The sequence below is a fragment of the Kogia breviceps genome, chromosome 12 (genome assembly GCF_026419965.1).
Source record: "Kogia breviceps isolate mKogBre1 chromosome 12, mKogBre1 haplotype 1, whole genome shotgun sequence".
NCBI lineage: Eukaryota > Metazoa > Chordata > Mammalia > Artiodactyla > Physeteridae > Kogia > Kogia breviceps.
Window position 1 is genome coordinate 38,411,981 of NC_081321.1, and position 27,897 is coordinate 38,439,877.

At 40.4% G+C, this 27,897-nt stretch overlaps 1 protein-coding gene across 3 annotated transcripts; it reads right to left on the reverse strand.

The window, feature by feature from the left end:
• Positions 1 to 1,549: 1,549 nt before the first annotated feature.
• ZNF641 (zinc finger protein 641) lies at positions 1,550 to 9,514 on the reverse strand. Of its 3 annotated transcripts, none has more exons than XM_059080634.2 (6): positions 9,392 to 9,514; positions 6,512 to 6,720; positions 5,796 to 5,887; positions 4,477 to 4,606; positions 3,567 to 3,680; positions 1,550 to 2,694 (listed from the first exon to the last, which is right to left on the reverse strand). In XM_059080634.2, the coding sequence occupies exons 2-6, from the start codon at positions 6,693 to 6,695 to the stop codon at positions 1,940 to 1,942; spliced, it is 1,275 nt and encodes a 424-aa protein (XP_058936617.1). In that variant the 5' UTR covers positions 6,696 to 6,720; positions 9,392 to 9,514; the 3' UTR covers positions 1,550 to 1,939. The 3 variants fall into 3 exon arrangements, with proteins under 3 accessions (XP_058936617.1, XP_066866747.1, XP_058936619.1); XM_067010646.1 differs by having other exon boundaries at positions 4,477 to 4,564; positions 9,392 to 9,470; XM_059080636.2 differs by lacking the exon at positions 9,392 to 9,514 and adding an exon at positions 9,330 to 9,381.
• Positions 9,515 to 27,897: the final 18,383 nt, after the last annotated feature.

A 27,897-nucleotide genomic window follows, 5' to 3' on the forward strand; every position in this document is an offset into this window, starting at 1 on the left:
TTGGCTCCATTTGGGCCCAGGACTCTAAGGAGCTATGATTCACCCAGTTTTTCCTAAGCAAGTGCAACAGTCATTAAACTAGACTCTTGCAGCTAACTTCCTCTCGCCTCTCTGGTTAATTCCACCAACTGTGGTTGAGAAATGTGTGTTAAGGAAAAACCAGAATCTAAGCATTAAAGAGAAAATATCCCACTTCCATCCTCTTTGCTTTTCTCCCTCCCTAACCCCAAACTGCTCTTACATACAAGGTAGTTTTTAAATGATAAGATTGGTATTAACACACCATCAACAAAGAGAAACAATGACCAACTCATCAACTAATGGATGCTAGAATACTTATGCAAGTTCTGGAGTTAAGAGTCTTAGTGCAGACACCTTTCCAGAACTGGGAGGAAAACCAACCAGAAAGCTCATTGCCCTGCATCAGCTGAATAGCTAAGCCACAGCCATTTCCCCTAAGGTTCTGTTTAGGGGAATGAGATCCACAAGAATAACTGCCCCCTTGATGAGGCAGTCAAGGTCAAACAAGAGTGATGATAACAACCTGCAAGCACTGTGACTCCTGCCTTAATTTCCCAGCACTTAAAACAAGACCAAAAAATCCACTAAGCACAAAGCTTCTATATGTACCTTGCTTGAGATCAATAAGAAACAGCTCACCTCACTGAGGGTGTCTCTTTCTCTCTCCACTTTGGCAAAAATAATCTGTGGCCCAGAGATTCAGACCTAGACTTAAATATCCACAGTTGTCTTGATCTCAGTGACACTGGGGAAGCCTTTATATCTCAACTCCCGCAACTTAACCCTTTCCACTAGGGCTCCCTCGATCACTCAGCTTACTTACTATCTTGAAACAAAACAAAAACATCCTTACAATCCCCACTACCCTCATCCCCAGAACACAGCCCCTAGAAAATCTAGCTTATACAGTTTGCACTTTGCATGCTCTCGTCAAAGACCCTGCACATAGATACACAGACACATAAAGACACTGTCGAGAGGAAAGGGGTCTGTTCAAGGGGATAAAGTATTTTTCTTCTGTGTGGGCCTGGGTTACTTGGTGGTATAAGGTCCACCTCTTAGCACTGTAGTGTGATCTCTCAGCTGGATATATGTATATGCAGGATGAAGGGAGCAGGAATAGGGGTGAGGTTATTGTTTCTGTTTTTCAGCAGGTTGGGTGAGAGGTGTGGATGTATATTCAGATGATCGGTGTAAGGATGATGGGCCCACACAAGAATGAGGTCTGCCCCCCAGCTTTCATCTGGATAAAAAAGGGGGCTCTGGGTGCCTGATCACTGTCTCTTTCCTGTTTCCTCGTTACTCTCTAACCCAGTGTTCACCAATATGTTTCACGGAGTCACCAGTTCTGTGGGATGTGAGATAAAAAGGATACTGAAGTCAAATAAATTTAGGAAACACTGTATTAAAAGAGGCTTAACCATTTGCTCTACTGCATAAATTTTCAGAGCCTTTAATATGCCAATATGGTCTTTCTCTTCATATATATATATATATATATATATATATATATACATACATTCATACAGAGAGAGAGAATAGTTATGTTATGGAAGGGTGATACTCAAAATATTTAATGACTGGTATGGCATAAGCTCCAACCAACCAATCCAAGCAGTTTGGGCCTTAGCCAAAAACTGCTGGTACTACAGTACCCTGGAGAATGGGCTCAGGCTGAATATCAGCCTATGCAGTAGGCATTGTTTCCCAAAAGTTTTGCCCAAAGAACTCTACTTTATGTGGCATCTCATAGAACTGGTGAGAGAAATACTCTGGCCAATGCTGGAACCTCATCTTTCTAGGGATGGACTGGGACTCATGACTCTGGCCACGGGGGTGCAGGAGAGGGTCAGCTCTGGCAGAGACTCCTGGTAGCACCGGTTGAAAGATGTGACCACAGCTGCAACAGAAACAGATTTCAAAAGACAGATGTCCCTCTGTCCCAGCTGCTCCGGGGACTCTGTCCCTGGTGGGTCAGCAGGTGCCTGTCCAGGTGATGTTTACGGCCGAAGCTCTTCTCACAGCGCGGGCACTGGAAGGGCTTCTCCCCGGTGTGTGTCAGCCAGTGTCTCACCAGGTGGTGCCGTCGGCCAAAGCTCTTCCCACACTCAGTGCACACGTGGCACTTTGGCACTGGTGGAGCGCGCTGCCGCTTCCGAGCCCCAGGGCTCTCTCCAACCTCTTGGCCCTTGCAGGACTTGCCTTCTGCATGTACTCTCTGGTGGCTGGCCAGATGGGAGTTGCATCGGAAATTCTTGCCACACTCAGAGCACTTGCTGGGCTTGTCATGTAGGTGGGTTTTCTGGTGTCGGATCAGGTGATGTCTTCTCCCAAAGCTCTTCTCACACTTGAGGCAGCTGTAGGGCCTCTCCCCAGTGTGTGTTTGCTGGTGCCTGGCAAGGTGGGAGCCCCACACAAACTGTTTCCCACACTGGGGGCATGTGTGTGGTCTTAACAGGGAATCCATTTCTGTGCTACACAGAAGGTTTGAGAAGCTATCTTCCTGAAGAAACGGTGGGCCAAGGAGCATGCCTCTGGAGCTCCTGGGCATGGAATCCCAGCTCTCATCCTGCTCTGGGTTCCAGAGAACGGTATCTTCAGACACACTAGATAACATTCTGGGAGGTTCTGCTTCTAGTTCAGGGGTATCCCCTTCGTGCTCACTTCCATCTCCTGTGGAGAAGGGAAAATACCGACCCCAAGAGGGGAGTCACAAGGGAGTACCCCAGGACCTGAGTCATAGGTGAGGTTGTATGACGCCTATTAGGGCCTAAACCTCACCCCATAAAGGCTGAGAGAACAGATTTTAATGTTGTTTAAGACAGTGCAAGAGGTACAGAGGTTAAAAGCCTAGGCTTAGGAGACAGATACCCAATTTTGAATCTCAGCTTTCCCACTTAACTTCTGTAGGCTTTCATTTCTTCTTCTGTAAAATGGGAATCATTATAAGATAGATGTTATAAGACAGATAGGATAGCACCTGCATATAGTAAGCACTAGTAAATGGTCTATGCTATTGTTGTTACTTATTTATTACTGTTATTTATTTAGCACTTAAAAAAAACTATTAATCACCATCTTCCTGCCTAAGCATAGATGGAGAGAGTTAAGAAATGTGCTACAGTCATCACTGGCTGGGTGACCACCTGTCAGCACTAGAGACATTGTGGAAGGCATTTCCACAATGGGTGGCAGGTTGAACAACAACAACAATTAACATTTATTGAGTGCTTATTATGTGGCTGGTACTGTTCTACTATGGTTACATATTTAAATCTCACAATAATTTATAGATGGGGAACCCAAAGATAGTTAATGACTTTTCCAGGGTTCCACAGGTATGGTCCTGGATTCAGATCCACGAAGTTTAGCTCCAGAGCCTGCCCTCTAAACCACTGTGTTACACCCTCTTGCTTTTGAAGAAAAAGATCTCTAAACCTTTCAGTACTATAACTCTCTGAGGCAGAGGAGGGATTAGAGGGACATGTAATGACGAAACTCCAAAAGGGGTGAAGGCCGTGGTTGCGTGTATTCTACGTCATTACCTGTATATGTGACCTTCAGAATGTCCCTCTCTTCTAAGTCCTGGGGGTCAGGGACCCATTGTTCTTCCCCGCCTTCTAGTTGAGAAAGCATATCCAGTTTGGGGATTGGAAATCCTGCCCATGGGAAAGGAAAACAGAGATGTCAGTTAGTTCAACTGTAATTCTCATTTCTGAAAAAAGCTGTTTCCTAGATTATTCCCTGGAACTCTATAGATTAAAAAAAGCCCAGGGGACTTCCCTGGTGGTACAGCGGTTAAGACTCCATGCTCCCAAGGCAGGGGGCCCAGGTTCGATCCCTGGTCAGGGAACTAGATCCTGCATGCCGCAGCTAAGACACAGCACAACCACATCAGTAGAGAAATATTAAAAAATAAAGACAGAAGGCCACATACAAGCCTTTCCCTCTTCCCGCCTCCCGTTTCTGTTCAGTCCCTCTTCTTTCTTTCAGAAAATCATACTTTCTTCCCAATAAGTGTTCTCTTCCACTCAGATTTCAAATACTTCCAGTCCAACTGTCTTTTCTGGTCATAACTTCACTTAATTAGCCCTACTGCAGCTGTCTCTCCACCTACACTCCCATCTTTCCCTAGGCGGTTTCTGAGTTTCCAAGGACTGAGTTCCATCTCTTAGGTGTCTTTCTCTCTGCTTTGAAAGAACCTCCCAATTCCCAACCAAGAAGAGCCTAAAGTTCTCTTCTCTAATAATTCACATCATTTTGTTGTTTTTTAAAATATGACACTTTACTTCCATTCCCTTTGAATTAACTCTAGTGTTCTTTCTCTAGTGGAAGCCTAGACAGATTCTCTGCCTAGAAAATAACCCCAAATAGACGCTGTCCAACAGCCCTGAAGCAGATGACTCCATTCTCCCAGAGTACAGTCATTTAGTAGCTGGGGAAGGTCATGCTTACTTAGAGAGACCACTATCCCACAGTTTTCCTGCATGACGTATTCTCCATAAAAGTCTGTCTGAGAAGGGTCCAGGCTCCGCCACTCCTCCTGAGAGAAACACAGGGACACATCCTTGATGGTTACCAGGCCCTGAAACAAAATGTAGCATCATCTGTCAGCAGCTGTTCTTTAAGGAAAATGGGTTCTCAGTATAAAAGGCTGAGGTAGTAGTAGAGGGGAGAGGGCAAGAGTGTCTAGAAAAAGAACTGCTCAGAGGTCCCTGGGCAGGGCACTTGGTTTTGGTGAAGAGGAAATGAGGAAAGGGGTAAAGGTAATGGTCTGGTGAATGAGCGAGGATAACGGCTGTAGAGAAGTCTCCCAAATTGGGACCATAAGAAGTTGGAGGCACCACAAACTCTTTGGTCCCTCTGTTTAGATACAGGTGTCTGCCCAGTCTCTTCTCACTGGCCTTATTCTTTACCTTGTAGAAATTGTGTACTAGCTCCTCCTTTCTCCACTTGACCTTTCCTTTCCCATCAGCACAAAAGAATATAGATAAAATATTCTTTCTTGCCCCCTTCCCCTATTATGCCATATCCTTATCTTTTAAGGCAGCATAGTATGGCAGTTAGGAGCCCAGATTCTGGAGCCAAATGACTCCTAGCTCTGCCACTCTTATTAGCAGTATGACCTTACACAAGTGCCTTAATCTTTACCTGTCCAATTTTCTCATCTGTAAAATGGGGATAACTGAGTTTCTCTCAGGGTAAAATGAGTTAATGTACATAAAGCACTCAGAGAACAGCAAGCATGGTAAGCACTTTGGGAGTATGGATACTACTACTACTATTGCTGTCTTCCCATGGCTCTCCCCTTGCCTTCTGAATCTAAACCTGTTTTCTCTCTCTGGCTCTGCCCCTTTTTTACATCTTTCTATCTTCTATTCTTTTCCATAAATGCTCTGTCATCCACCCAATCCTGTCTACTTTATGTTCTTCCAAGTTTCCTTCAGGTCCTCCTTTTCTAATCTTTCCAGATTTATTTCTTAAAGGACATTAATGAATTGTTCTTAAATTCCCCCTGTGGATAGCACAGCCATCCATTAAGGGAAAAAAACAATAACCTAACCTCTAGGAATTCCCTTCTTCTCATCATGCCTCCATTCATTTTTTAAAAGGGTATTATGAGCCCCTTGGAAGGGGACAGAATCTGTTCAGACATAAAATGGACATACCATTAGTGATCATGTGAAATGACAAATCAATGGAATGACGCAAAGGCTGTAGAAAGGCAGCGTTGAGAAAACCCTGAGAGGGGCCAAGGGAAGAACACAGCCCACCTGTGATCCAGCTGCAAGAAGTGCAGCTGCCATCTCCCAATCTCCAGTGCTCCCTTCCTGGGGAATGGCAGGAACCCAGGGAGCCGACTGAGCTGGTGAGGGGAGAGAGGAACCATTAGAGATGGAGCATCCATCCTTTCCCAACTAGAGCCTGGGCCCTATTTTAGAGGGGCTTAAGGGTCACTTTTTTTTTCTATATTTATACCCATTGGTAAGACTCAAATGCATAAATGTAGTAGAAAAGACCCTCCCTCAAAATATCCTGAAAGGGTACTGAGTGGTTGTTAGTAGAGCATTTATCTCATCCATTTCTACTCAACTAGCTGTGGTTTGAATTTATATTATTTGAATGTAATTTTCATCTTGTGAAGTACATTTTACTGAGTGTGTTTTCCAACAGCAGTCAGTGTTTCTGTCACTTCCTTTGTCTCCCATATTTGTTACCACTAACCATGTAACATGTGGAGGGAGTGATTATGCAAGAAACGGGAGAAGCCCAGTTACATGGTTTGCAGAATCCAGGTGTTCATTATATTAATATTTCTGTGACCAGAGCCCAGAAGTTCCTTATATTTCTGTGACCTAGTCCTGGTACTGACTATGCTGTTCAGTCAGTCCATGGCAATTTGGGGATTTTTAACTCTGCTTTTTCAACAGAGATTAGAAGACTATTCTCTGCACTGTGCTTCCCACACACACCCCCTCCGGGCTCTCACCCTTGTCCTGAAGCGACTGTGGCTCCTCTTCAAGGTCACAGCACAGGTGCTCCAGTGCCCCTGGTGCTGTTCTCCACGGCCCCTCTTCCTGGCTTCCCCTTTCCATCTGGGGCTCTGCTCCATCCAGCTGAACACTCATTGACTCCCATCCTGTCCCCAGGGCTGCTGTCTGTTCTGAAAGCATTTTTGCTACAAACCCAAATTGTGACCTGGAACAAATTCGTATCAGTTATGCCCATGAAAATGGAAAGGGGTGATATTCCTAAGGGAGTTATGGAGAACAGCCCAGGGATAAAAGATGACACGGGATAGGAGGAGCTTGATGAAAGATGAACTTTAAAAGCTTGATGTGTTCCAATCAATTGAACCTGAGCCAGAAAAGAGCAGGTGCTACATAGCAAAGCACAAATGGTTATTTTGGGGCTGGAAGAACTCCATTAAAAAAAAAGAACAATCCTGGAAATTCAAAAGCTATCAATTAACTTCAACAACTGAAAATACTTAACTGGAAATTTCAACCACTGAATGTAAGCAATCTGGAAATATGCAGGACGGGATGCAAACAGAATTGCACTCAACAAAAACAGATGTAATTACACATAAGATTTTCTGCCACAAATCCCATTCTTATCAGTTAGTTTAGAATGAAATGATTACTATAGGTAGAAGTCCTAGTCAAAGGGTGTATTTTTTATGAGGCTGTACCAAATGGTGCCTTACTTAGGACAAGCCTCAACAAACAGACATATAACTTGTCACTCTGTTGTAGAAAATGAGAACTGGTAGTAAATATGGTAGAAAGATCAATAACTTGGAAAGCAGGTATAAGACTCTAAAGCAACCCTAAAAGATAAGAGAAACTGTTGGTCAGTGAGGAGCTAATGTCTGATTGGGAAAAGAAAAAAAGAACAGAAGGTGTTTGAACTAGGTAGAAAAAGGGGAAGCAGGTGCTGCTAACATGACCCTGGGGTGAATTAACAGCCCTGTGATTTAAGACACAGGAAAGAACCTGAGACACAGCATAGAACCAGTCATATCTCATTATAAAAACATATTCAATTTTAAAGAAGCGTATGGTGAAGCCAGAGTGTGTTCCATCAAAAGAAACAAAAGTGAAGAAAGGGATGGGAAATATGTACATTGGGGGAAAGTTCAAAACAATGGACATAGTCTTCTCTTGACTAGGGAAGAAGGCTGATGAATGATGCGGCCAATGAATAAAAAGAGAGGTGTTTTCTCTCTATGTAGATCTCTTCTCCTGATTGCAAAAGAAGAGATTTAAGTTAGATTTTTTAAAATGCCTAATAATCCTGCAGTGCATAGGACCTGGTTGAAGGCCTTTTGCTCTGGACGTCTTAGGAGCAGGACAGGTTGTGTTGTGATAGCGGTCTCCCTGCCTCACAGCAGGGAAGTGGTCTGTGAGACTGTGAAGAGTCCCTTTTTGCTTGGCAACATCATATTTTTGTGACTCTTACTCAATGCCCAAGCAGTCAGAGCCAGTGAAAGTCTCCCCAAAACAGGTCATAACCTTGGTAACTGTTCTGGCTCACTCATATCCATCCAAAAACATTTGCAAGAATCCAGGAGCCCAGGATAGGTAATGACAACTGTCAAGTTGTTCATTTTCTTGCCTATTTGTCTTCGACAAAAGAGGTAGGTGGGAACTCTAAGGTCAATGCACAGGAAGGGAACAAATTTCCCTTTCATCTCAGAAGTCCAGAGATGTCTCAGGGCCTCATGGGAGCATCCTGGACTGATTCCCAGCTTACAAGGTTTCCTTTTCAGAGACTTCTCATGAGAAAGGAAAATTCCCAATAAAGCAATAAAGGGAAAGTTCCATTTTAGCTTTTTCCTCTGAATTCCAGCCCCTGTGTTCACTTAACTTTTAACATGTAAAGCATGGATTCCCCCTCTTCACCAGATGTCTTCCTCATTCTCTAGCTCCGTTTGAAAGTCCTCCTTCAGGACTTTACCTCTAGGTAAATATCTGGACACCTGAGACCCACTTCTCCATCTCTCCAGAAGCAGAGTCCCTTGATAGGAAGCCTCTTTCGCAGGCCAGATGTGAGCCTCTCCAGACCACTGACAGAAAACCTGTGGAAGTGCTAGCAGAAATATCAGCAAAGGAGGGGGCAGGTACTTGTCCTCAGACTGCATTTGCTAAAATATTTTCTCTCTCAGAGCCAGCACCTGGGCAGTTAAGGTGTCAGCCCTAACCTGGTTTCTCCCGGCTCCAGGATGATCCCAGGCCTACTGGAGTCGGGGTTCTAAGACTTTCACTTCCCCACTTTTCTCACGTATCTGGGGGGCATGGCACCTGCAAAAGTTGGTTTCTGCAGCGAGTGTTGTTTGATAGAGAAAGGGCCATGCTACCGAAATGAGTAGTCCAAGGACACAGGGACAGTCGCGCTGTCAGAGAAGCCTGGCCCCTGCCCCGGGCGGGGCGTGGGCGGGACGGGCGCCCGCTCCGGAGTAAGGTTGCTTCTGCCCTCCTTGTCACAGTGCCCCTGGAGAGGGTCAGATTTCAGAGAACCCGAGAGAGGCAGAGCTGGAGCAGGGGAAGTGAGGTCAGAAAACAGGTTTCTCGTGAACTGGGGCATGAGCAAGTGAAGAAAAAGGAGCCGCGGGGTAACCTGCGCGCGGTGACAGCGGCGGGAACCCGCGGGGCCTGACAGCGACGATGGGGGAACGGGGAGGCAGGAGAGGGGCGAGCACAGAATGTCAGTGTGGTCGACCTCCCCCCCGCCCCCGAATGGCAGCGACCCAGAGGCCGCGACGACCCTCCTCCCCGCCCCCACGGGTGACCGGCCCCACTCACCGCCCCGGGAAGCCAGGCGTCCCTCCCTCCAGCCGCGACTCCCTCCGCCCGGCCCCACTCACCCCGGTCGTCTTGGCCTGCGGCCCGGTGCCTCCCTCCCGGGCGCCGCCTGCCCCTCCCCTCTGCCCTCGCTTCCTCGGAGCCAGCGGCCGCGGAGCCAGCGACAGGCGGAGACGGCGGCCCGGCGGGCGCGGGCGCGGGCGGGGCGGGCACAGGAAATCCCCGCCCGCTTCCGGGGCTCGGCGGCCGCGGCGGCGCCGAGGGGCGTGGGGGCCGGGGCGGGGGACAGGCTGCGGCTCCAGGGACCCCAGGCCGCCCGGCCCCGCATCTCGGCGCCCGCCGCCCCTGGACGCCGCGGGCCCAGGCGCCAGGATCCCGGCTGACCTTGGCGGCTCGACCCCGCCCTCTCCCTGTCTGACCATCTTCCGTCCCGGCCACGCGGCCTCCCGCGGGGTTCTCTGCACATAGGTTCATTAATTACCTCGACATTTAACAACCGCTCCTCACATGCCAACGATCGCTGTGAGAGAGATTTCTCGAGACAACGGTCTGGAATTCCTCAAGAAGCTCACCTTCTAGGTTTCAAGATAGCCAGGGTGATGATAAGGGGCTGGAGAGAGCGTTGAGGAGGAGTCACTAATTCTGAACGAGGTTGACTTCACCAAGACGTGTGTCTGAAGTCGGCCTTGCGGCTGCATTGTCCAATTTGTGGGAGCCACCAGCCTCCGGATTGAGGTGTGTTGTAACATACACACCAGATTTAGAAGACTTAATTAACAAAATACGATAGCTAATAAGCAATATTTTGAATATGTTCGGCCAAAATGTATTGTTGATATTCACTTCACCTACTTCTTTCAACTTTTTAAATATGGGTACTAAGGTGTTTATATTTGCGGCTTACATTATATTTCTACTGGACAAAGCTACCTCGAAGCATTAGACAGATTTGACTGGAAAAGATGAGAAAGGGCCTACAAAACAGAATAAACAGGTTACTATTAGAATCTGTTTATAATCTACAAATCACATTCATTACTTCATCATCCGAACAATTCTGTACAATTTTATTGTCTATCTGTGGATTCAAGAACTCAGTCTGTGGAAACACATGTCAACAAATATTTGCAATAAAATGTGATAAATGCTGAAGTAGAGGAATATACTTTGCACTAGGAGCAAAGAAGTAAACATGTATGGGTGGAAGGTCAGAGAAGGCCTGACAGAAGTCTCAAGGGAGAGAAGAGTGGGGAGGGCTCCATTAATGAAAAAGAGGAGAATGTGCTAGACTTGCAGTTGAGAAAGGGTATAGACCATGTTCTAGAGCAGATCATAGGGTATTTGGGGGAGGTGGTAAAGCCAGGATTTGTATCTCAGGTCCTGGAACTAAGTCCAGGGGTTCTTTGCATTTGTTTCCACAGGTGAGAAATACAAGGTATGTTAATCTGGGTATGTCAACAATACCAGTGTCTCAGTGGTTTAACATAATAAAAGCCTATGTTTCACATAAGCCACAGTGTGTAGCAGGCTTGTTGGAGCCAGTGAGTGGGGTGTCTGCTCCTTGCAATGATGGAAAGACCAGGTTTCTTCTATCTTGTGGTTCCACCATCCCCTGTTGCCTTGGAATCATCCAATCTGTGGGCCTCAGATAAAGGAGGAAAGCTGTGGCTGACTTATTGGAGATATCAGGGACAAGCCCTGGAAGTGCTGTACATCATTTTCACCCATTTCCTTAGCCAGAATTCATGACTAAGGTGCATGATCATATGGTTCCACCTAACTGCAGGGGTGGCTGTAAAGTGTGTGCACCCCAGTAGAAAAGGAAATGGGGTTTGATGAACAATTAGCATTGCCTCTGTCACACATAAATTAAATTAAATAACCAAGCTGACTTTCCTTGAAAGAGAGATTTGGGGAGAGCTGGCAGCTTATATCAAAAAAGGAAAGAAAAAGGAGGCAAAATAGTCATCTTTGACCTGATGGCACAGTAATGGGTCATTAATATTTAATAAACATCTACTTTATGCCAGAACTTTGTTTTGTTTTGTGGTACGCGGGCCTCTCACTGTTGTGGCCTCTCCCGTTGCGGAGCACAGGCTCCGGATGCGCAGGCTCAGCGGCCATGGCTCACGGGCCCAGCCGCTGCGCAGCATGTGGGATCTTCCCGGACCGGGGCACGAACCCGTGTCCCCTGCATCGGCAGGCAGACTCTCAACCACTGCGCCACCAGGGAAGCCCCAGAACTTTGTTTTTTAACATCACAGGGAAAAAAACTATAAAATACCTTTATATTTAGCTTATTAGCTTTAATGTGCCATCTCTTTAGCTTTCAATTGGCAAACTGTAGATATTATCTCAGCATGGGTTTAGGAGCATTGAGTGAGCCAAAAGGCAAAATTAGGAATTGAACCTGGCCTTAGACTTATAATCTGGTGCACCTGTCACCAGAGTGGTACTTTACCTTTCACAGTAATATATGGACGAGTCCAAACTCCTGTGTAAGGTGGGGTAATTAAATATGCAGTGAGTAGCTGGCAGGTGATTCCATCTTTTTAAGACTTTCTGGTGGAAGAGTTTCAAGATCAGCTTTGAAGGCAAAATGTAGGAACAGCATCTTGGGTAGAATCAGAAGGCAGAAGTGTACCTGCTGTGGGGTGAAGAACACACAGGTGTGGACATGCCTATCTAGAGTAGAGAAGAAATGGGGAAATTGATAGAAAGATTGGAATAGTGGGTCAAAGTTTTTTAATTTGCCATGTCAAGTAATAGAGAGTCACTATATTTAGTGTTATAAGGAAGTGATATACCTGGTGGGTCCAGTTGTATCATTCTAAGGAAACTTGGTCATCCAGGGCTGCCCTGTTGATAGAGTTCAGAACGACAGAATGGGATGAGTTGGACCCAAAGCCAGATTCTAGTGTGTGGAGTACAGAGTTCCTCAAGACACAGCAGTGTTCTTCCTGGGGCTCAGGGAGAGGTCACAGTCATTTAATGTTTCAAGTTCTCCGTTGGACTTCAAAAGACCTTAAGAGACTCAGTATCTTGCCTATCAGCCTTAGCTCCTTCATTTCTGAACTCTTGTTCTGCTGTGGTTTGAATAAAAAGGTATAAGGCAGGTGTTCACCAGTTTAGGATTGTGTTATAAGAGTTTCTTTATTAGTCAGTTGATTGCAATGAATTAGCAGCTTGGCTCACAAAAACCTTTTCCGCTATAATAAACCATACCTCTAGTTGCTAATTAGAGCCTAGTCACCATTTATGACACTGCTTTTCTTCCATTCAAAGTTTTGAAGCTTGATGTCAGAGATGAGTTTTCTACCAACAGGGCAGTGCAGCTGTTTGCGTCTTCTATGTCTAGGACTATAAAGGAAAGAGGAAGGTTGAGGGAAGTGTCAGGTTAGGATTCCTGCGGAAAGAAAGGGTAAGGGTCCCCTAGTCAGTAGTCAATAATTAAAACTGGTATTTGTAGAGCACTTCACAATTTACAAAGTGCTTTTGTGTACATGTGATCTTCACAACTCAGGGAGATAGATAAATTATCTTTATCCCTAGTTTACATTTAAGGAAATAGTGGTTCAGACATTTAAAATCGTAGAATCTCACTTTTTATCTTTATAATCCTGGGCAGATTTATGTAGATATACCTGTTACCTAATTAATAAAATGAAAATAATTATACCTACTTTGTAAGGTTGTTGTGAAGAGTAAATGAGATGATGTAAATTGCCACCTTAAAATTGTCACTCGCCATCTGCCTCTACAAGGATTAGGTCACTAGCCAGTGTAGTTGCTGACCTCAACACACCCTAAAAGGAGTTCAGGGTGGAGGTCAGGAATGAGGCACTCTGTGCTCTGGGAAAAACTGACAGAACAGGCCTTCAGATAGTTAGATATTTTCAGGAGAAGGTTTTATGAGCCCAATTTCTTGCATCTTCTCAAATCTAGGAAAGCACTAAAATCATTAATGAAGACATCTATTCCTTGTGACTGTCAGCAACCTTCTTGTGACCAGCAGTAACCTTCTGCCAAAGTGTGTGTTTGATTGCATGTATCGCCCTTCAGCAAAATCACATATACGCTGACCTCCCCCCCTACCTCTTCGAAGCAATTCCTCAGAGCTATCTGAGCGGCTGTCTCCCAGGCTATAGTCCTCATTTTGCCCCCAATAAAACTTAACTCACAACTGTCACATTGTGCATTTTTTTCAGTTGACAAAATAGACAATTTAATACATAGTAAGAATATAGTAAATGATAAGACCTAGGAATTGAAGCTGTATAATGGATGCAAAGAAGACTTTAGTAGGGTGGGACAGAGCAAAGATGGGATGAAAGATAAATTTTATTCCTGAGTCTCAGTGAGGTAGACAAATTGGTTGAAGCTGAAGGTGTAGGTGGTAGAGTAGGATGCTTTAACTGGAGATTAGGATGGGGGTTGCAGCTGTTGGTAATAACTAGATATAGGATATGATTGTAAAAATGGGTGACTGAGGTGGTAGACAAGATCATTTAAGGTAAGAAAAAGTCAAGGAACTGAGAGGCTTGGTATTAGCAGGGATAGTAATCAAAATATTTAACTGCCAGTACTAGGGTAGGCATGGATCCATCAAAATGAATGTAGCCTATCGTGCTTTGCAGGGTCTCAGAGGCACTAGTGGCTATGAAAATGTTTCAGTATTTTAACGATCATACTTGTGCAGTCGAACCCAGGCCATAAGATGGATCGTCCACATGGATATTACCAGGAATGATGATGGGGTTATGGAGAGTGAGATAGCAAGCTAGTTGAGGGAGTCTTTAATGAAAGAAGGAGAATGACCATGACTATTGTAGGTGATAATAACAAGGAAAGGTAGTGTGTGGAATGGCTTGATGTCTCAAAGGATCAGGACATTATTTAGGGAGGAAGGAGGAAAGTGGTACTTGAGGCAGCAATGAAGAGCAAAGAGAATATTTACTCTACTTCTAACCCTAGAAGGTGTAAAGCAGTGGCTTTCAAATTTCATATATTGTATATGAAAAAATATTTGAAAAAACATATATTTGAAAGTCATCATTTATTATAATTTTAAAAAATCTTTCATGGAACAATACTCACCTTAACCTCATGCAGTATATGCTGATGTTTTCTATTACTTTACTTTTAAAGTTTTCTATTTCCTACCCACGATTTAGATTTCATAAACCATAGATGGGTTGCAGTTTACAATTTGAAAAGCATTGGTGTGTAAGTTGTAGGAGAAAAAATAGTCACGCCCTTGAGAGGACTGCAAAGGAAGCATGCTTTTTCCTCAAGAGGTAGCCAGGTTTCAGTTAGATAAAGGAGGTGAAAAAAACATCTATCAAAGAGGTTGAAAGATATAGGAGTATCTTAGTCTGTTCTGGTTGTGGCAACAAAATACCATAGACTGGGTGGCTTATAAACAACTAACATTTGCTTTCACATTTCTGGAGGCTGAGAAGTCTAAGATTAAGGCACTGACAGATTCAGTGTCTGGTGAAAAATGCTTTCCGGTGTCTTCTTGCGGTGTCTTCACATGACCAAAGGGGTGAGGGAGCTCTCTGAGGCCTCTTTTATAAGGACATTAATCCCATTTATGAGGGCTCTGCCCTCATGACCTAATCACTTCCTTGAAGGCTGCACATCCAAATGCCATCACATTGGGGATTAGGTTCCAATAAATGAATTTTGGGAGGTCACAAGCATTCAAGCTATGGCAAGGGGATTTTATTGATGACAGATCCTGAATTCCAGAGGTCACAGTGGAAGGAGTTAGATGTTATTTTGGGGGTTAGAGTCTAATTCAAATTAGGCAGTGTAGAGGACTGTGCTAGGGTAAGAATCTCTATGATGAGGAATGATCTGGAGGCCAAGGATTCTTGTGTTGTAAGCAGAGATATAGGACATGAAGGGATTAGTACTCTCAGGGGTAGGTGGATAATCAGTTCTAATTATAGCCCCCTTCTTGGGACTGGTCCAGTCATCTTGTCAGTGGTGAGGTGAGGGATAAGGGTTGGCTGGGAGTGAGTAGATGAGGTGTGTGTGGTAGAATGAGGATCTCATTAGAAGCGTGCTGCACTTGTGGACCCTCTTTCAATCCTATTGTGGACAGAGTTAAGGCTAGAGGGGCTGTCTTTCCACAAGTGCCAGAGTTCCGAGGTCCCTTAAATCATGCTTGGCAATGGTGGTGATGGTGTCAAGGCTTAGGGAGTTCTGTGGCTTACCCTTAAGTCCTATTGTCCTTGATATTGAGGGGGAGGAAAGGAGTGGCCTTACAAGGAGTTAAGTTTCTTGTGTACTCTTTAAATAGGAAAATTTTAATTTAAAAGACAGTGCTAAATTGAATGGTGGGCACAAGGTTGTGCTAGAAATAGCACTAAACTAAGAACCAGAAGATTTGTTTTTAGTTCTGGCTTTGCCTCTGGGTGACAGATCAGAGCCTTAACCTCATCAATCAAATTGGTGTAGTGTCATGCCTTTTTTTCCTTAAAAGCTGTTGTGAGGACTAAATTAAGTAAAAATATAGGCATATGGTGTAAAACTTATAAAGCACTATTTAAAGGCAAGAAGTTGGCAATTGGCACTACTTGGCAGAAATAATTTGTAGTCAGTGTAAATAGTGAACCAAGTACAAGCAGCTGTCAGTTAGTGACAGCTGGTGTTGCAGTCAGGGTAAGACTAGATGTTTTATAAGATTTAAAGTTTTTTTTATGGTGGGACACAACTCAAAGACAGATAGATGAAAGGCAGAACTCTTTGTTACTTATAGCTCCAAACCAGACAAGGCTGTCACACACGGCCACACAGGAATTTGCACCCAGGGACAGGTAACAGTAAGCTGGAACTGCAGGAAATGCTTATGTATGGCAAACAGGATGGAGTAGCTAGGTTTCATAAGCTTCTAGGGTATTGGGTATTTTGAATAATTCTTCAGGCCTAAGAAAGAAGGGGCTGTCCCTCGGTATAGGTATGGAGAAGGGGGCCTCTGGCACTTGGGTATATATGTATTATAACCCAAGAGTGGGCACTTCCCTGGCGGTCCAGTGGTAGAGAATCAGCCTTCCAATGCAGGTGATGTGGGTTCATCCCTGGTCCGGGAACTAAGATCCCGCATGCCGTGGGGCAACTAAGCCAGCGTGCCACAACTACTGAGCTCGTGTGCCTCAACGAGAGAGCCTGTGTGCTGCAAACTACAGAGCCCATGCACTCTGGAGCCCATGCGTCACAACTAGAGAGAGGAAACCTGCAGGCCATAACTAGAGAGAAGCCCGCGAGCCACAACAAAGATCCCGCAGGCTGCAACGAAGACCCCTCAGGCCGCAGCTAAGACCTGACACAGCCAAAAAAAAAAGAAAAATAACCCAGGAATGTTAGAGCCTGATAAGGGAAGTACTTGGGATGGGGATTTGACAAATTGCAGGTTAAGTGGAATAGAGGGTTTCAGTGATGGCAGGAAGACTGGGTCAAGACAGCACTTGTTTTTTCTTTTTTTGGCTGTGCTGCAAGGCTTGCAAAATCTTAGTTCCCTGACCAGGGATCGAACCCAGGCCCCCTGCAGTGAAAGCACGGAGTCCTAAACACTGGATCACCAGGGAATTCTAGCACTTGTGAAATATCATGTTACAGGCAGACGGCTTCAAAGTGGTGTAATCTCAAACTGCCATTATTTTATAGTGCAAAAACTTACTCTAAGCAGATTTCTCACTGACATAGTATAGTTTCTTAATTTAGGTTTTTGTTGTCTTTTTTTAAATTGAAGTATAGTTGATTTACAATATTATATTAGTTACAGGTATACAGCAGTGATTTAATATTTTTATAGATTATACCCCATTTAAAGTAATTATAATATATTGGCTATACTCCCTGTGCTGTACAATATATTTGTGTTGCTTATTTAATTTATACCTACTAGTTTGTACCTCTTAATCCCTCTCCCCTATCTTGTCTCTCCTCTCACCCCTCTCCTCACTGGTAACCACTAGTTTGTTCTCTGTACCTCTAAGTATGTTTCTGTGTTGTTATATTCATTCATTTGTTTTATTTTTAACATTACACATGTAAGCGAAAACATACAGTATTTGTCTTTCTGTCTGCCTTATGTCACCAAGCATAATACTCTTCAGGTCCATCCATGTTGTTGCAAATGGCAAATTTTCATGCTTTTTTTAATGGCTGAGTAATATGCCATTGTGTGTGTGTGTATGATTTTATATATATATATATATATATATATATATATATATATATATATATATATATATATAATCACAGCTTCTTTATCCATTCATCTGTTGGTGGACACTTAGGTTGCTTCCATATCTTGGCTATTGTGAATAATGCTGCTATGAACATTGGGGTACATATATCTTTTCAAATTAGTGTTTTTTCATTTTCTTTGGATATATAACCAGGAGTGGAGTCACTGGATAATATGATAGTTCTATTTTTATTTTTGAGGAAACTCTATACTGTTTTCCACAGGGGCTGTACCGATGTACATTCCCACCAACAGTGTACTAGGGGTCCCTTTTCTCCACATTCTCGCCAATATTTATTATTTGTTGTCTTTTTGATGATAGCCATTCTGACAGGTGTGAGGTAATAACCCATTGTGGTTTTGATTTGCAGTTCCCTGATGATTAGTGATGTTGAGCATCTTTGCATGTGCCTGTTGGCCATCTGTATCTCCTTTGGAAAAATGTCTATTCAGGCAATCTGCCCATTTTTAATCAGGCTGTTTTTATGATATTGAGTTGTATGAGCTTTTTACATGTTTTAGATATTGCCCCTTATTAGACATACCAATGTTAATATTTTCTCCAAGTTCGGTAGGTTGTCCTTTAGTTTTGTTGATGCTTTCTAAGCTTCTAAGTTTAATCAGGTCTCATTTGTTTGTTTATTTTTGCTTTTGTTTTTCTTGCCTAAGGAGACAGATCCATAAAAAATATTGCTAAGACTTATGTCAAAGAGTGTACTGCCTATGTTTTCCTCTACGAGTATGGTTTCTGGTCTTACATTTAGATCTTTAATCCAAATTGAGGGTTAACTTTTGTATATGGCGTGAGAAAATGTTCTAATTTTGTTCTTTTACATGTAGCTGTCCAGTTTTCCTGGCACCAGCTATTGAAGAGACTGTCTTTTTCCCATTGTATGTTTTTTCCACCTTTGTCATAGATTAATTGACCACAAGTGCATGGATTTATTTTGGGGCTTTCTATTCTGTTCCATTGATCTATGTGTCTGTGCTTGTGCCAGTACCATACTGTTTTGATTACTGTAGCTTTGAAGTATATTCTGAAGTCAGGGGGCATGATTCCTCCAGTTTTGTTCTTCTTTCTCAAGATTGATTTGGCTATTTTAGGGTCTTTTGTGGTTCCCTATAAATTTTAGGATTGTTTGTTCTTGTTCTGTGAAAAATTTCATGGGTATTTTGATAAGGATTGCATTACATCTGTAGATTGTTTTCGGTAGTATGGTCATTTTAACAATATTACTTTTTCTAACTGTAATTCATGAACATGGGCTGTCTTTCCATTTATTTGTATCATCTTCACTTTCCTTCATCAATGTCTTATATTTTTCAGAGTACAGGTCTTTCACCTCCTTGGTTAAGTTTATTCCTAGGTATTTTATTCTTTTTGATGTGATATTGAATGGGTTTTGTTGCTTTCTCTTTTTGATAGCTCATTATTAGTGTATAGAGAAGCAATGGATTTCTGTATATTAATTTTGTATCCTGCAACTTTCCTAAATTCATTTATTAGTTCTAAATTTTTTTGGTGGAGACTTTAGGGTTTTCTATATATAGCATCATGTCACCTGCAAATAGTTACAGTTTTATTACTTCCCTTCCAATTTGGATGCCATTTATTCCTTTTTCTTGTCTGATTTCTGTGGCTAGGACTTCCAATACTATATTAAATAGAAATGGTGAGAGTGGGCATCATTGTCTTGTTCTTTATTTTAGAGGAAAAGCTTTCAGCTTTCACCATTGAGTTTGACATTAGCTTTAATTTTGTCATAAATGGACTTTGCTATGTTGAGATATGTTCCCTCTATACCAAATTTGTTGAGGTTTTTTATCATTAGGGATGTTGAATTTTGCCAAATGCTTTTTCTGTGTCAATTGATATGATCATGTGATTTTTATCCTTTGCTTTGTTAATGTGGTGTATCACATTGATTGATTTGTGAATATTAAACCATCCTTGCACCCTTGGAATAATCCCACTTCATCATGGTGTATAATTCGTTTTATATATTGTTGAATTCAGCTTGCTAATATATTATTGAGGATTTATATATATTAATCATGGATATTGGCCTATAGTTTTCTTTATTTTTGGTAGTGTCTTTGTCTGGTTACGGTATCAGGGTAATGGTGAACTCATAGAATGAATTTGGTAGTATTCTGTCCTCTCCAGTTTTTTTGAATAGTTTGAGAAGTATAGGTCTTAGCTCTTCTTTATATGTTTGGTAGATTTCCCCTTGAAGCTGTCTGGTCCTGGACTTTTGTTTCTTAGGAGCTTTTTTCATTACTGATTCAATTTCAATACTAGTAATCAGTCTGTTCAGATTTTCCGTTTCTTCCTGGTTAAGCTTTGGAAGATTGTATGTTTCTAGGAATCTATCCCATTCCTTCTAGTATGTCCAATTTGTTGGCATGTAACTGTCTGTAGTGTTTTCTCATGAATACTACATGAATACATTGCTTGTAGTATTTGTACCTCTTTGATATTGGTTGTAATTTCTCCTCTTTCATTTCTTATTTTATTTGGGCCCTCTCTTTTTTTCTTGATGAGCCTGGCTAAAGGCTTATCAATTTTGTTTATCTTTCCAAAGAACCAACTCTTGGTTTCATTAATCTTTTCTATTATTTTGGTCTCTATTTTATTTATTTCCTCTCTGATCCTTATTATTTCCTTCCTTCCCTGACTTTGGGCTTTGTTTTTTCTCTTTTTTCTAATTTCTTTAGGTGGTAGTTTAAGTTGAGATTTTTCTTGGTTCTTAAGGTATGCCCATATCACTATAAATTTCCCTCTTAAACTGCTTTTACTGCATCCCATAGACTTGGAAAGTTGTATTTTTGTTTTCATTTGTCTCAAGCTATTTTCTAATTTCCTTTTTGATATCTTTGTTGACACATTGGATTTTTAGTAGCGTATTGTTTAGTCTTCACTTGTTTGTGTTTTTTCCATTTTTCATCCTGTGATTGATTTCTAGTTTCATGCAATTGTAGTTGGAAAATGTGCTTGATATAATTTCTATCCTATTACATTTGTTGAGACTTGCTTTGTGATCTAGCATGTGAGGTATCCCAGAGAAAGCTCCATGTGCCCTTGAAAAGAATATGTATTCTGCTGTTTTTTGATGGAATGCCCTGTGGATATCTATTAAGTCCAACTGGTCTAATGTGTCATTTAAGGCCATAATTTTCTTATTGACTTTATGTCTGGATGATCTGTCCATTGATGTAAATGGGGTGTTAAAGTGTTCTCTTATTATTGTATTATTTTCAATTTCTCCCTTTATGTCTGTTAGTACTTGTTTTATATTTTAAGTGCATATTTGTTTATGAGTGTTATATCCTCTTTTTGTATTGATGCCTTTATCATTACATGATGCCCTTCTTTGTCTTTTGTTATAGACTTCGTTTTAAAGTCTATTTTGCCTGACATGAGTATTGCTACTCCAGCTTTCTGTTTCCATTTGCTTGGAGTATATTTTTCCATCCGTTCACTCTCATTGTGTCTTTATCTCTGAAATAAGTCTCTTATAGCAGCATATAGATGGGTCTTGTCTTTTATACAAACAACCCATCCTGTTTCTTTTGATTGGAGCATTTAGTTCATTGACATTTAAAGTGATTATTGATACGTATGTACTTACTAACATTTTGTTAGTTGTTTTCTAGTTGTTTTGGTAGTTCTCTTCTGTTCTTTTCTTCTTTTAGTCTCTTCCCTTGTGGTTTGATGATCTTCTTTAGTGGTACGCTTGTATTCCTTTCTCTCTAGTTTTTATGTATCTATTGGAGGTTTTTGATTTGTGGTTACCATAGAGTTCATATATGTTGACCTATTATAGCTTACCTACTCATTTTAATCTTGTTATTTCAGTTCAAACACATTCTAAAAGCTCTACATTTTTACCCTTCCCCACTATGTTTTGTGTTTTCGATATCATGTTTTACATCTTTGTGTCTATCCTTTAACTGTTTATTGTATAGTTGATTTTACAATTTGCCTTTTAATCTTTGTACTAACTTATTTAAGTGGTTGATCCACACAGCCTTACCATATATTTGCCTTTACCTGTGGGATTTTTCCTTTCCTATAATTTCTTATTTTTGTTATAGTCTTTTCTTTTTCAGTTAAAGAAGACCCTTGAACACTTTGTAAGGTCAGTTTAGTTTTGATTAACTCTTTTAGATCTTGCTTGTCTGAGAAGCTCTTTATGTTTCCTTTAATTCTGAATGATAACCTTGCTGGGTAGAATATCCTAGATTGTAGAGTTTTCCCTTTCAGCACATTAAATATATTATTCCACTCCCTTTTGGCATGCAAAATTTCTGCAGAAAAATCAGCTGATAGCCTTAAGGGGGTTCCCTTGTATGTGACCCTTTGTTTTTCTCTTGCTGCCTTTAAAATTATCTCTTTATCTTTTGGCATTTTAATTATGACATGTCTTGGTGTAGGTCTTTTTGGTTTCATCTTGTTTGGGATTCTCTTTGCTTCCTGTACCTGGACATCTGTTTTTTCTTTAGGTTCAGGAAGTTTTCGACTATAATTTCATCAAATACATTTTCTACCCCCTTTTTTCTCTCTCTTCTCCTTCTTGGTGCATGTTTAATGTTGTCATAGAGGTCCCTTAAATTATCATTATTTTTTTAACGTGTTTTTCTTTTTGCTTTTCTGATAAGGTTGTTTCCATTATTCTATCTTCCAGATCACTTGTGTTTTCTGTATCATTAAGCTGCTGTTAATTCCTTCTAGTGTAATTTTTATTTCTGTTATTGTATTCTTCGTCTCTGACTGGCTCTTTTAAAATATTTTCTAGTTCTTTTTAAAAATTCTTGCTGTGTTCATTTATTCTTTTCCCAAGTTGAGTTAGCATTCTTATTACTATTGCTTTGAACTCTTTATCAGGTAAATTAATTATCTTTGTTTCATTAGGGTAGTTTTTTTCTTGTTCTTTTGTTTGAAACATATCCCTTTGTCTTCTCATCTTGTTTTTAACTTTCTCTTTCTTTATGAAATTAGGTGAAGCAGTTACCTATCTCAGTCTTGAAGTCATTTCCTTGTGTGGGAGCATCCCTATGTAGTCTGCATGTGCCCAGTGGCTTTGGTAGGAGAGCTGGATCTGAAGTGAGCATGGGCCACATCTTACCCTGGGTTCTGCTGGCAACCACCAGCTTGGTGGGAAGTAGGGATGGATTTGAAGGGCTAGAGCCAGAGCCAAGTGTGACCAGGACTTTTCCTATGCTTAATGGCTATTACCACCCTGTTGGAGGCAGGTTTGGGGCCCAAGGTGCTGGAGCAGGACCCCTGAAGCAGTTGTATTTCTCCTGGATGTGATGGTAGTCTTTGCCTTGGTTAGGGTTATGGCTGGGGCCTGAAGGACTGCACTTCTATGCTGGATTCACTTTGTCCTCTGTGTACATGCCTTAGTTAGAGGCTGGTTTGGGGCCTCAGTGCCTGGTGCTACACTATTAAGCTGGTTTTTCTCCTACAGGCTTTGGTGGTCTCCACCCTGGAGCTAGTTTTGCTCCTCCCAAATGTAGGCAGAGACACATACACTGGAAATGTTGCTTCTGTCCTGGTCAGAGGCAGGTCTGGAGTTCAAGTCAGCTCTGTTCCCTCTATGTGTGCACACTCTTATTGGCAATGGCAGGCTTTGCCTTAGTTTAAAAGTAAAAGGATGGGAAAGGATATAACATTATATATAATTATAAGAAAGCAGAAGGCATTATAGGGAAATCTAGGGCAAAGTAGACTTCAGAACAAGCCATAGTATAGGGAAAAGTAGACTTCAGAACAAGCCATACTACTAGGTATAAATAAGGACACTTCGTGATAATAAAAAAATCAATTTTCCAAGAAGACACAACAGAGCTTCAAAATAATGAAGGAAAAACTGATGGAATTGAAAGAAGAAATAGACAAATTCACAATGATACTTGTGAATTTATTTTAACTCTCCTTTCTCAGTAATTAATACAAAAAGTAGACAGAAAATCAGTAGGGATATAGAAGACTTGAATAACATAACCACAAACTTTATCTAGTAGACATTTATAGAACACTCCATTCAACAACAGCTGAATACACATGGAACAGTCTCAAGCTAGAACTATGATTATCCATTAAGCAAATTGATCACAATGGAACTAAATTATAAATCAATATTTGAAAGTATCTGGAAAACCTCAAAATAGTTAAATGTCAAACAACACACTTTCAAATAACCCCAGAGGTCAAAGAAGAAACCACAAAGGAAATAGTAAATTATTTTTTAACTGAATGAAAATGAAAACATCAACATTTGTGGGGTACAGCTAAATTAATACTTAAAGGGAAATTAAATGCTTATATTAGAAAAGAAGAAAGGTCTAAAATCTGTCTTAAGAAGTCAGAAAAAATCAACTTAGACTGAAAATAAATATAAAGGAACAATAATGAAAAGTTGAAGTCAACAAAATAAGAAACAACAAACAATAAAGAAAATGAATTAAACCAAAAACTTTTCTTAAAATCAGTGAAGTCAATAAATCTCCATTGGATTGATTAAGAGAAAAAGAGAAAAGACAAATTATCAGTATCAGGAATTAAAAGAGTGTATCACTACAGATCCTTCACAGACTTGAAAGCTAATAAGAGAATGTTATAAATGATTTTATGCCAATGAATTTGACAATTTAGTTGAAGTGGACAAATTCTTTGAAAGACACAAATTACCAAATTACAAGAAAATATAGGAAACGACAGTAGTCCCATATCAACTAAATAAATTGAATTTGTAACCATAAATCAGAAGGAAACCCAAGGTCCAGGTGGTTTTACTGGTGTATTTGATTAAGCTTAAACAAAAGGATAGTAATTCTAAAAAAAATTTGTTTTCAGAAATTTTTATTCAGATCTTGTTTTATGACACTAAATATAGTTTTAGTCATACAAATTCTATACCTGTTTTGGTTAAATTTATTACTAGTTATTTTATGATTTTGTTGCTAATGTGAATGGATTTTCTCCTATTTTCAATTCAAATTGATCATTAATAGGATCATGAAAGACTATTTTTGTGTATTTATTTTTTGTGTTGCCAACTTAATCTCTTTTATTAATTCTCATTCTTCCCCCCAACCCTCAGCCTATTGAGTCCAAGAATATAATCATATCATATGCATACAAAATAAGTAATTTGGTATTTTATAATTATTCTAAGTATTTCATCTTCATGTCTATTACATTAGTTACAACTTTCAAAACAATGTTAGGAAATAGTGAAGAAAACAGGCATCTCTGCCCAATATCTGGTTTTAATAGAAATTATTTTAGTATTTCACCATTTATCTTGTTGTTTACAGTTTATTCAAGAAAGTAAAATATGCCATATATACTGAAAAGTACATGCAACATATATGTACAATTTAACAAATAATTGTAAAGCAAAGATCTATGTGACCACTGTACAAGAAAAAATTTTAAAGGTTAAGAGATAGTACATTACCAGCACTTGGACTGTACACAACTCTGCTACAAGAACCCTGTTCCTTCTCCTCTTAGTGATAACACAGGTTGCCCTAACATTCTTACTGATTTCCTTTTTTAATAGTTTTATCATTTATACGTGTAAACCTAAATAATATAGTCCTGTTTGCCTTTATTTGAACTTTATATGAATGGAATAATGTTTTATGTATCATTTTGTTCAATATTATATCTAAGATTGATCCATGCTACTTCATGTGAAAAGGTTTATTCATTTTCTTTGGTTGTATTCACTTCACAGTATGGGTATATCAAAATTTATCTTTTAATTTCTATTGTAGGTGTCCATGAGTTATTTCCTATATTTGGTTATTGCAAACATGGCTACCATGAACATTTTTGTACATTTATTTTGGTGCAGTGCATGTGAGTTTCTCTAGGATAAATCCTTAATGGTAGAATTTGGGGCCGAATTAACTTTACTACATAATGGGTAACTAAACCTTTTTCCCAAATGAGAGTTAACATTGTTCTACATTAATGCTCCAACCAAAAGACACAGACTGGCTGAATGGATACAAAAACAAGACCCATATATATACTGTCTACAAGAGACCCACTTCAGACCTAGGGACACATACAGACTGAAAGTGAGGGGATGGAAAAAGATATTCCATGCAAATGGAAATCAAAAGAAAGCTGGAGTAGCAATTCTCATATTAGACAAAATAGACTTTAAAATAAAGACTATTACAAGAGACAAAAAAGGACACTACATAATGATCAAGGGATCAATCCAAGAAGAAGATATAACAATCGTAAACAAATATGCACCTAATATAAGTGCTGTTTTCTACAGCCACTGTACCAATTTACATTCCCACCAACAGAGTAGACGGTTCTAATTTCTCCAGATCCTTGACAACACTTTTTATCTTTTGTTTTTGTAATAGTCATTCTAATAGGTTTGAGGTGATATCTCACTGTTTTTGATTTGCATTTCCCTGATGATTACTGATATTTAGCACTTTTTCATATACTTGTTGACCATTTGTATGTTTTCTGTGGAAAATGTCTATTCAGTTCTGTTGCCCATTTTTAAAATGTGGTTATTTACTTTTTCTGCTAATCTCTTTATTTATATTGGCCAGTTAAGGTTTTCTATTTCTTCTTTTGTTTTTCTGGAAGACTTTATCTTGCCTTTATTTCTAAGGGACAGTTTTACTGGGTACAGTATTCTTGGTTGTTAATTTTCTTCTTTCAGCACTTTGAAGGTACCAGCTCAATCTTTCCTGGATTGAGAGGTTTCTGCTGAGAAATCCACTGATAGCCTTATGAGGTTCCCTTATATGTGATGAGTTGCTTTTCTCTTGCTGCTTTCAAAATTCTTTATCTTTGAAAATGTGATTATAATGTATGAGTATAGACTTCTTGGTTTCTTCTATTTGACATCCTTTGGCATCCTGAATATGGATGCCCATTTCTCTCTCCACATCTGGTAAATTTTCAGCCATTATTTCCTTAAATAAGCTTTCTGCCCCTTTCTCTATCTCTTTTCTTTCAAGACTCCTAAAATGTGTATATTGGCTCAGTTGATGGAGTTCCCTGCCCTTTAGGCTTTCTTCACCTTTTTCATTCTTTTTCCTTTTTGATCCTCTGGCTGTATAATTTAAATGCTCTGTATTTGAGTTCATTAATTCCTTCTTCTGTTTTTTTTTTAAGTCTGCTGTTGAATTTTTCACTGCAGTCATTGTACTCTTCAGCTCCAGTATTTTTATTTTATTTTATTAGTTTCTTTTACAGGGTATGGCAGATTCTATTTTCTAAAGATGATGCAATATCTCCTTTGACATTCTCACTGATTAATGGGTCTGCTCTTGACCTCAAATCTGAGTGGGCTTAGACTCACTTGTAATCAGAGTGAAGTAGAAGTGATGCTGGGTGACTTCCTAGGTAAGGCCAGAAAAGGCCATGCTACGTTTACCTTCTTTTCTTGAACTCTCATACTCAGAGCCCAGGAATGCCATGCATAAGTCTGACTATCCAAAGGGTACCATGCAGTGATGAAGCCAAACCACTCTGATGGGCATTCTCTGTCATCAAGAGAGACACAAGAAAAGGAGAGTACAAATGCAGGATATTAGAAATGCATCTGAAATTAAAAGACCATTAACTTTAAAAAAATATTGTTTACATACAGACTGCTATATCAAAACCTCATGGTAACTGCAAACTGAAAAGTTACAATAAATACACACACAAAAAAAGAAAAGGGAATCCAAACACAACCCTAAAGTTAGTCATCAAATCACAAGAGAAGAGAACAAAAGAGGAAGGGAAGCAAAAGGACTTACAAAAATAAATCCAAATCAATTAACAAAATTGCAATAAGGACATGCATATCAATAATTACCTTAAAATTAAACAGATTACATATTCTAACCGAAAGACATAGACTGGTTGAATGAATACAGTAAGACACATATAAATGCTGTCTACAAGAGACTCACTTCAGACCTAGGGACACATACAAACTGAAAGTGAGGGGATGGAAAAGGATATTCCATGCAAATGGAAATCAAAAGAAAGCTGGAGTAGCACTTTTCATATCAGACAAAATAGACTTTAAAATAAAGACTATTACAAGAGACAAAGAAGAACCCTACATAATGATCAAGAGATCAGTCCAACAACCCCTCAGAATGGGAGAAAATATTTGCAAATGAAGCAACTGACAAAGGATTAATCTCCAAAATTTACAAGCAGCTCATGCAGCTCAATATCAAAAAAAAAAAAAAAAAAAAAAAAGGCCTTACAACCATCAGTTGTTTGTGCCCTTCTGATCCCATACCTTGGTG